Genomic DNA, 9,772 nt, shown 5'->3' on the forward strand with positions numbered 1-9,772 from the left:
CTTCATGTCCTGCATTAAACAGCGTGTAAATGCATCTAAATGCCACTTCTAATACAGCTTCTGTGTTTTCTCTTCATTGCAAAGATTAATTTTGTCAATACTGATTTAATTTGCTTGGTAACAGCCCAAATGACTTATTATTCTAATTATCACACACCCCTAATATATTTAATGTTTTGTTTAGAAATTAAATTAAAATAAATATAGGCTAAGTACCTGCCATGTTTTTGCTCCAAATTGATTTCATAACACCAGTCGAGTGTTAAATAACGTCCTTTTGTGAGCTGACCTGGTTTGCTGAGGTACGCAGCAGATACTCTTCTGGAGTCAAAATAAACCCAACGTCATGACGCTCGAATGTGCGCGATGACGTCATCGGCGCGCGTCCCGGCCGGATGGAGCGTTTTTGGACAGGACGAACGGTGATGATTGTGTACCATACAGCAGTGTTTTAAAGTGTCCCGTTTCATCGTAAAATCGGACAAGTGAAAGAAACAGGCGAGGGGCGTGAGTAACGCGGGGAGTCAGTTGACATAGCTTGTGGGTAAGTGAGTAGTTTGTTTATGTAGACCGAAGGAAGAAAGTTCAGCTAGCTAACAGGCTAACCTAAGCAGACAATAATAAAGTAAATCAAAGTTAAACTTAAGCAAAATAAAGATCACTACCATAATCCCGAGGACACTTCTTAACTTCATTCTGTACTATATGAAGTGTCATGAAGTTTTTGTGGTTCTTTAAGGTTTTCAGTTCTGTCAAATGTCTGTTTATCAACTTATTGTTTTGTAAACGTTAAAACCAATGTGTGTTGGGGGAACTTTAACAGTAAGTTTAATGGAATCCTAAAGGTTCTTGCTGTCTTCTTGGTTTATGGTTCAATGTGGTGTCATTGCTACAAAGACCTGTAGAACAGTAGCAACACATGAGTTAAGTGGGCCAGTTTTGTTTATGCTAACTAGGAAAGCTGTGTTGGATAAAATCAAGACCGCATTAAAGCTGGAGGGAGCCTGCCAGGAATTCAAGAAGGGTTTTCACTATTAAATTAAAGCTTTTCGGTGTGCACTACATAGTTAAGAAACATCAATGAGAGAAATGACAGCCACTATGGATGTCCACCTTGTGTTTAAAAATTTTAAAACGTGTCCTTGTGCTGTCTTTGCGCCTGTTGATGTCTGTTGGCCATGACATTAATGACTAGCTGTGCAAACAACCCACCTATTAGTCAGTGTTGATAATATGTAGTTTTGCACATCCCTGGTAAAGTAATGTCTGTTTGCCACATGAATTTTCATAATATGACAATACACTGTTAAGATTTACAATATTACATTTATAAGTTGATGCCCCTACGTTTTTTCTGTAAAAATCGACTTACACAGCCTGCATGTTGGAGAATCTTATCTCAGTTTTTCTTTCATTGTTTTGCAGTGGTTGAGACTCCTGCTCTTTTGTGTCTTGCTGCTGTCATCTTAAATAATGGAGGAGCCTCATGTTCATTGCATGTCCTGCATAAGCAGAAGATGCATGGTCAAACCTGAACCCGGCACTTCCTGTGACCTCATCAGCTGCCCTCTTGTATGTGGTGCCGTCTTCCACAGCTGCAAGGCTATTGAACACAAGCTGCTGTGCCCGTTTGAAAGGGTGCCATGTCTTAACCAAAGCATTGGATGCCCTTTTACACTGGCCCGTGGCCAGATGGCAGAGCACCTTGAGGTGTGTCCTGCAGGTGTGGTGTGCTGCACTATGGAGTGGAATAGGTGGCCAGTAAACGACGAAGCTTATCGTACGTACGAGAGACTGAGTCAAGAAGCAGATGAGGAGGAGCAGCTTGACATGGCCCTTGCCCTTCAGGACCAGCGCACCATGTTAGCATCACTCAAACTCGTCTCTCTGGCTCCCACTAATGGGCCGGAGAAAAAGACTCGGACAGCAGGACAAAACAAAAAGCCTGGCCTAGTCTTAAATGCTCAGCCTCCATGTGTGCAGGTGGAGACCATTGAGATGGAACCTACGGCTGGCTGCTCGAAAGACAAGATTTCCAATGGGATTAATGGTCTAAAAGAAGAACGTTACGGGGAGCTCTACCAAACCACGGTAGAGACAACCAAAAGCCTGGCTGCAGCTCTCAACGTCCTGATCCACCTTAATTCTTCAGAAACAGACTGTACAACCACTAATGCATCAGCTGGACTTACTAAACACAATGGGGAACTGCATGAAAAGGTGAGGATGAGAGAAGACGTCGGGCTCAGCTGTGATAAAATAGCTAGCAGAGTCAATGGCCAAAAGGAGGCGCTACAGCCTCAACAGCACCAGAAACTCATGGAACTTGGCAGGAGTTTGGCCTCTGCTCTCGGTGCATTAGGAGATGCTGTCAAAGGCAACGAGCCAATTAGTGGCTCGATACTAAACGACAATGGCAGGCCCAGTCAGTCAGAAACTTTGGAGTCTGCAGATTTTGATGTGAAGGACGTTACATCGGCGGTTGATGGTGAGACTGGGGCTGTTGGGGGAATTCATGCTGGAGAAACCGCTTTAGATGTTCTTGCTCATGAGGCAACAGGTGAGTGTCGCCCAGTCATGTTGGAAGACATAGATAGGCAAGGTTTCTGTAACGGCTCTCATAGTATTGTAGATCACTTAATGGAATCGATCACCGAACACCATCAAAACCAAGAGTCCCGAGGTTCTTGGGAGTTTGTTGGTCCTTTAATTCCCCATAGGCCAGAGATCAGACATGATCAACATGCTTTCTTGATCCAGGAGACCTCTGGATCACAAGCCCCATTGCTGCAGCAACCTATACATGCTCAGACTCTGACCGTCCAGAGAGACAATGCACTACCTATGATGGCATTAGATTTTGAAGACAGGGCTTTTGAGAGGAAACTCCAAAACCTTCAGTTGCTGCGCAACTTTATGCCACTTGCACTTAATGGATGGAAGGGGTCGTTTACAGAAGTTGTTCCTCATAGAAATCCACATTGCAAAATGGAGGACAAAGCTGTGGACACATCGGATTTGGATCAGGAGCCAATGGATGACCCAATGGGACTTGGCGAAATTGACTTTACGGCAGCTGCTCTTCTGTTCTGCTTGGAGGAGTCACCACGAGCTCGGAGGATATCCGACACGGTCTATGCGTTTGGGGTCGCACGTGTTGACTTCGGCACCCAGACGTTTAGTTTCCCCGCTGCCATCTTGGCAACAAGTACGATGGTCGGCGAGGTTGCATCGGCTTCCGCTTGCGATCGAGCCGTACCACGCCTTTCACAACCGAGTCCATTTTGCACTCTACGGCTTGATCTGACGCTGGAGCAGCTTGTGCCTCGTCCAAGTTGGGCTCCACGCGAGGGCTCCATGTTTACCTTTGAGTGCGGCCAGCTCTTCCGTCGAGAAGAGTTCCTGTCACATTTTCGCAATGTTCATGGAGATATCCACTCTGGACTCAATGGCTGGATGGAGCACCGTTGTCCGTTAGCGTATTATGGCTGCACATACTCCCAACGCAGATTCTGCCCATCCACTCAGGGCTCGAAGGTTGTTCACGACCGTCACCTCAGGTCCTTCGGGGTGCAACCCATCTCGGAACCTGTGACTGAACCCAAGTGCGATCACCTTAGTGGATTGCCGTTCGAAGTACTTCAACATGTAGCCCGATTTTTGGATGGCTTTAGCCTATGTCAGCTGTCAATGGTGTCCCGTACAATGAGGGATGTTTGTGCTAGTCTGCTGCAGACTCGTGGCATGGTGGTGGTACAATGGGAAAAAAAGCAATATTTGGATGGAAGACGAACCTGGCAGATAAAAGACAAGGTACAGTATGTCTAAATGGTAGCAGCATGCTAATGTTAAACCAAGGGTGCATCTCAATCAGCTCCCGAGCTCATAAATCAGTATATTGTGTATACAAATCTGGTCATTGGTATGGCCCCTTGCTCACTACACACGGGGACAGTGATTACTCAATTTCCAGTGACATGACTACGTACAATGTCAGCATGCATCATTGTAGAATGTCACCGTAGTTATTAATCAACAACAGGCAGAACCCCTACCTTTTTGATATTATTTTTATGATCTTTAAACACATTGTTCTATTACAATGTACTATATATGTTCTATTATGTCCTTACAAAATTTCAGCCAAATACTAATTATAAATGTTAACTAGATGTGTTCACTACCTGTCTAGCGATGTGTGTTTATGCTGAAATATACAAAAAAAAAAAAAAGGTTTGTCTTTTCAAATCTTATATTGTGTCTCATATTTATTGCGTTGGCTCATGCATTTTGTTTCATGCTTCAGAAGTGTGACAATTTCTGGTAAAGGAGCATAGTGAGCATTGATGCTCCCTGTTTTTTGTTGCTGTGCATTGTGGGATTTTTCAGGGAGTGAAAGTCACAGTGCACATGACTACTGAACTAGGGAGCTGATTGAAACACACCCCAAGTGTGCCCAACACATGTCCTGAAAAGTGAAGCCAAAACATTTTGATCGCCCCTAGTGGCTGGCTGTAGTATAGGTTATAAACCCTGGCCTTCATGTAAGCTAATTGGACATTACCAAAAAATAAATAATTAAATTAATTAAAAACATAAAATCCAATTACACTTCAAACAAATTTTTTCCCCAAAGATGGTTTCTGTGATTTTAGGTAGTTCTTATTACATGATGTATGTTCTAATAAGTTTGGGATATTTTGGCTTCATTTTTCTACAGTGGAAGGAAATAGAGAAGCGTAGTCCATATATATATATATATATATTTTTTATTTTTTTATTTTTTTATTTTTTTAATGTGTTAAACAGTTTGTTTATTTCTTTCTGACTGTACTCTTTTTCCAAACTCAGTGGACGAAACTATCTAAACGGATAACACGTTTTACCATTAAATGATTGTTAAGCTGTTAGTCAAGTAACTGTTTTGTTTTCCGGCAGGTTTGGCGTTTCAGCACAGCCTTTAGCCCGGTTAACCGGTGGGAGTTTGCAGACATCTCTAGCATGGCAGACCACCTGAAACGTTGCCCATACAATGAAGTCCTCCGACAAGTGGAGGCAGTTCCACTGCCCTGCATGTGTACGACCAGAGAGCTAACGCGAGACGGCAGATCGCTTCGATCTGTTCTCAAACCAGTATCATAATGCTACAGAAACTTAGTTTGCAAAACATAACTAAAACACTACAATATCTAACCTCTTCGATCTACAATATAATATCGCTGTAAATAAAAGGAAAATAAATATTTTTTGTTTTGATGCTAAGATTATTTTTTTAATAATATATCAAAGAATAATTTGGTCTAAAGGTGTGTGATGCTAATGGTTCCTCTTAGAAAAATGGTTTGGCTTCCTCTGACACAGCATGCTTTCTTTATCAAGACCAAGGACTGGTTTAAAGGAGAGTAAACATTGGTGAAACAAGGCTTAATTCAGTGGGATTATATGAGCCTCAACCTATCAAATAGCACTTTATTTATTTGTCTAGACACAGCAAGATAATCTCTAAAGATTATCAGGTAATGACTTCTGGTTCCTGTCAGTACATATCCACACTATAGTATATTTGCATGGTTTGGTTAAGATACTTTTTGAAAAGGACACCTTCTATGATTATTTTTGGATGATTCAGGCTTGCTCCATTTTATGGTGACATCGCAGACAGGTGCACTTCACCCTGACCCGGGAACAGCTGTCATGCTTAAGAATTCAAGGGCTTGGATTTATGTTGGGTTTCAGAGTAAGAGAGCTGTTCTTCCTATCACATTATCATAGGAAAGGAGGTTTCCATTAACAGCAGTTTTACAATTGCCACACTCTTAAAGACTTAATCCAGAAATGGCACCAATGGACTTTAGTCAAATGTATTTGTTTGGACGCTCTCTTTGTACTGAAGCGTACGCTCTAAAACACCTTGAACTATTTGAATTCATTCTCCTGTACTATATCAATCAATATCAGCATGCCAACCATATATCAGCATTTAGAGTCAATATTTGCACTTTACTGAATTTTGTGGCTGTCTGCACTCTGATCCGCGCTATCCTCACTAACCTGGAGTAAACAGATGCTCTGCTATTGTGTTTCCGTGAGCAGGGAAAGCTTAGGTAACACTATATTTGAGTACAAAGAAGAGCTCTATAACTTACATATATGTGATGTGTGACATATCTTAACCTGTCTGCATTTAAATGAGTGCTGTGAGAATTTGTGAAGGCTAATGTTTGAAGGTGTGATCTGCAGCTAATGAAACACCACAGAAGTGTTTCTTTTAACCTTTATGGTTTATGGAAAGCTATGCAGCATTTACGTGTTAGGAGCTGTTTTAGGCTTCTCAAATTGTGTGTCACCCAATGTTGTGTGTTCATTTCCATGTAATCAAAATGAAGTGTTTTTGTGTGTGTAATTCAGTCCATATATTGTATTACTGAAGCCATGTTATATGAAGTCTGTTTTGTGGTTATTAGGTTGTTGTTTATGATCTAAGCAGGTGAATTGCCAGTACAGCTGTTGATTGAGTTGCATGTGGTTTTTGACAAATGAATTAAAAATATCTATATATTTTATTATCTTTATTTTGGCTCAGTGTTCTTTTACTTATTTATTTTTAAATGTATGCTTACTCACTACATCCATACTTTAAACAGGTTTATATGGGAAATTGTGAGCTGCTTTCTCTGAGAACGTGTTGGGTCTCTAAGATTATAATAAATCTTTATTAACATAAAAGTTAATACAAGACCTACTCAGAAGACCCTGGTATGTCCTGTCCATTACACAGTTTAACTCACAAGTGTGTACATTTACTAAAACAAACAAAAGAGATGTGGCCTTTTGTTGCAAATGATAAATATGGCTAAATTAAATTACAGTAGATAAGATATGTCAAGGTAGGAAGAGGGGAAAACAAATCAAATGTCAGGGGAGTGGTATTTATTTTTGTAGAGCAGAGCCATAATCCAGATAATTTGTTTCAATTAATGCTGATCAATGCAGCATACCCTTGTGTCTTAACTGTGCTGAATGTGCACTTGTAGTGTACATTAAATACTAAAATAATATATTTTTTAGATAATACATATACATATTAGATAATATGACTTGACTTAATAGATAATATTAATTAAATAAAACGACGTCGGTGTTCTAAAATAGTCATGGAATTGAACTCTCTTTAAGTATGCTTAAGTACTCTTAAAAGGTCCACTTTGTAATAATGTATTAAAAACATTTAAAATCATTCATGTATTTATCATTTGTCACTTGTGCTTTAAAGAAGCAAAGTTTTGGTGTATTGACCCACAAACTAAATCAAATGTAATGGTCTTGATTTATAATTTTAACTGTATTGTGTTATTTGATAGTACGCTAATGCATTTTAAATGTACTAAATTGCAACTTAATCATTACAGATGTGTGTAATTAGAAACATATGGAAAAAACTGCCAATAGAAATTTGATACAAATAATATTAAAGTATTTTTAAACTTACCATGCTTGTCAGTACATTCAGCAGTACACAACCATATTTCAAAAACAGCAAAATTATGAAATTACATATAAAGATGTATTTAAGTATGCAAAAAAGGCACTCTCAAGTTCCAGTATCACATTTAATTTACATTTAAAGTATAATGCATTTTTTTATGTGACTGTAAACATGCAAATACTATTTGTAGATTTGAATATTCTAAGCCAGAGTTTTGTGGGATAGAGAGTCACTCAAGTAGGCTACTAAAGAGTCCATACAAGGCTTTATAACTAAGTGGCAGTATTTTATAATCAATGTGCAACTTAACAGGTAGCCAGTGCAGATGATGTTAAAATTGAGCTGGTGTGATCAGATTTTCTGGATTTGGTAAGGTCTTAAAAATGCATGAATAATAATTAGCCTATTATTGTTAGCCTATGCAGGTGAAATGTTTAGATTAACTGTAAAAGCATTGGATTACACTATGAATTTTATAATAACCTGTTCTCAATTTATAAACTTTGTAATTTATCACATCAACAATTATTATTATTCTTAACTTTAAATATGAATGAATTATTTTTCATCCAACCACTTGATGGTAGTGTTTCATTAAGGCCAGAAAATTCTTTGGTGGCGTGACAGATTAGAAATCGAATAATGGATAGACTGATTATTATAAAGACTGTAAATGTTCTTGAATTTAGAAGCCCAAAATGTTGCTAAATAGGCCATTTTCATTTAAGATGGGTTTAAAAATGTCTTTATTTGTGTATTTGCTGAACGATAATCACACACATAAGCACAGAAGAGGGCCTCCAAAGCAGTAGCCCCTCACTGCGGAACACAAGATCAAGGGGGCGTGGTTGGATCCACATCTAGGGGGTGAAGATTGGTAAATTAAGGGGTGGAGATTAGGGCTGTCAAAAAAAAAATTTGAATTTCGAATATTCGTCGAATTTAAAATAAAAATCCACATTCGAATGCAAAAATGTTGCATTCGAATTTTAGGTGTGCGTTGAGGCAGCCTTATCAGCGGCGCACGAGATGCGATGACGATGTAAGTGTTGTTGCATTATAATGTTTTTGTTAGCCTGTTGAAGTTGAAGCCACTAGATGCGGCGCTGCTGCGTTGTTCATTCAAAATATTGCGGGAAAAGAGAACATCTATGCGGAGAAGATCTTGTTTACATCAAAACCAAGCCGTTCACACAGAACGCATATTTCGCGCATTTTCTAGAGGGACATCTATCACCGTTGCATTCGCGTCTCGCACAAAAGAGCCGCATGTTTAGAAAGCCATGTAAAATTAATGCAAGTTTAACTTTCCAAAAAACATATATCGAGACTTTATGGCGGGTTTTTCCCCATCCCAAGGCATCTCATGTTTTTAAATGAAAAAATGTACTCTGTGTGATTGGCTTTCCGCCCTTTGTATTAAACAATGCATACATTCATGATGCTGTTTTGTTTATAGTTGTTTAAGCAACTTAATTATAATTGGTTTATAAACATTTTGCACTTTTTTTTCGCAGATAGTCATGTTATCTTATGCTTTGAATTATGCGCCCTCTTGTGGCCTCAGGAGAGAAGCCAAAAGCTTTTCTTCACCCTAACTGAAATTATGCATTTTAAATTCGAATATAATTCGAATTTTGATCATATTTAAGTACAAAATTCGAATTTAGTTTTTCAGCCATTTTGACAGCCCTAGTGGAGATGGGTAGGTTTAGGAGTGGAGATGGGTAGGTTTAGGGATCAGGGGGTGGAGACGGGTATGTAAGGTAGGAGGAGTTGGATCTGGATCCAACCACGCCCCCCCTCGTTCTGCAGTGAGGACCATCTCCTCCAAAGCGCTGTGGTCATGTGATCTCTGTTACTTTTCACAGCACTGGTCAGTCTCTACTTATCAAAGGCTACTAGTGATTACGAAATTAAGCGTTTAATAATAATTTTATTTATGCATCTGGATTTTTATTTGTATGTTACTGTCAGAAATCCAGTCTTTTAAATTAAAAATACGATTGTAATCTTAAATTTGCTCAAAACTAGCAAAATAATGCCCTGAGATCTGAATGCAGTTCAATGGAGGATTCACCTTTGTGAGCCATGCGGCGCCCACTGGAGGATACTTTGTTTCCAGTAAACTAGAAACATTTGACGCACAATGTTACAAACCGTCCTGTATAAAGTGAGATCTCTTTACAACCCTGTAAAACACACAGTTGTCCCCTCTCAGCCACTGTATCGCATTAAATGTCAACAGTACTGCGTGTATTTTTAGCGCAGCCATTTATAATGTCA

The 9,772-nt window shown here is 39.3% G+C and overlaps 1 protein-coding gene across 2 annotated transcripts; it reads left to right on the top strand.

Moving 5' to 3' along the window:
• Window positions 1–354: 354 nt before the first annotated feature.
• LOC107687300 (F-box only protein 30-like) lies at window positions 355–6,523 on the top strand. 2 transcript variants are annotated; one of them, XM_016484582.1, is made up of 3 exons: window positions 355–433; window positions 1,426–3,813; window positions 4,939–6,523. In XM_016484582.1, the coding sequence occupies exons 2-3, from the start codon at window positions 1,474–1,476 to the stop codon at window positions 5,140–5,142; spliced, it is 2,544 nt and encodes an 847-aa protein (XP_016340068.1). In that variant the 5' UTR covers window positions 355–433; window positions 1,426–1,473; the 3' UTR covers window positions 5,143–6,523. The 2 variants fall into 2 exon arrangements, with proteins under 2 accessions (XP_016340068.1, XP_016340066.1); XM_016484580.1 differs by having other exon boundaries at window positions 368–544.
• Window positions 6,524–9,772: the final 3,249 nt, after the last annotated feature.

This window comes from Sinocyclocheilus anshuiensis, unplaced genomic scaffold, assembly GCF_001515605.1.
Source record: "Sinocyclocheilus anshuiensis isolate Anshui unplaced genomic scaffold, SAMN03320099.WGS_v1.1 scaffold1857, whole genome shotgun sequence".
Taxonomy (NCBI): domain Eukaryota; kingdom Metazoa; phylum Chordata; class Actinopteri; order Cypriniformes; family Cyprinidae; genus Sinocyclocheilus; species Sinocyclocheilus anshuiensis.

Bases quoted from the DNA above. Each gene is read 5' to 3' on its own strand.
- LOC107687300 (XM_016484582.1), top strand. From the start codon at position 1,474: ATGGAGGAGCCTCATGTTCATTGCATGTCCTGCATAAGCAGAAGATGC. The intron at 3,814-4,938 runs GTACAGTATGTC...GTTTTCCGGCAG, and splicing joins CCTGGCAGATAAAAGACAAG to GTTTGGCGTTTCAGCACAGC.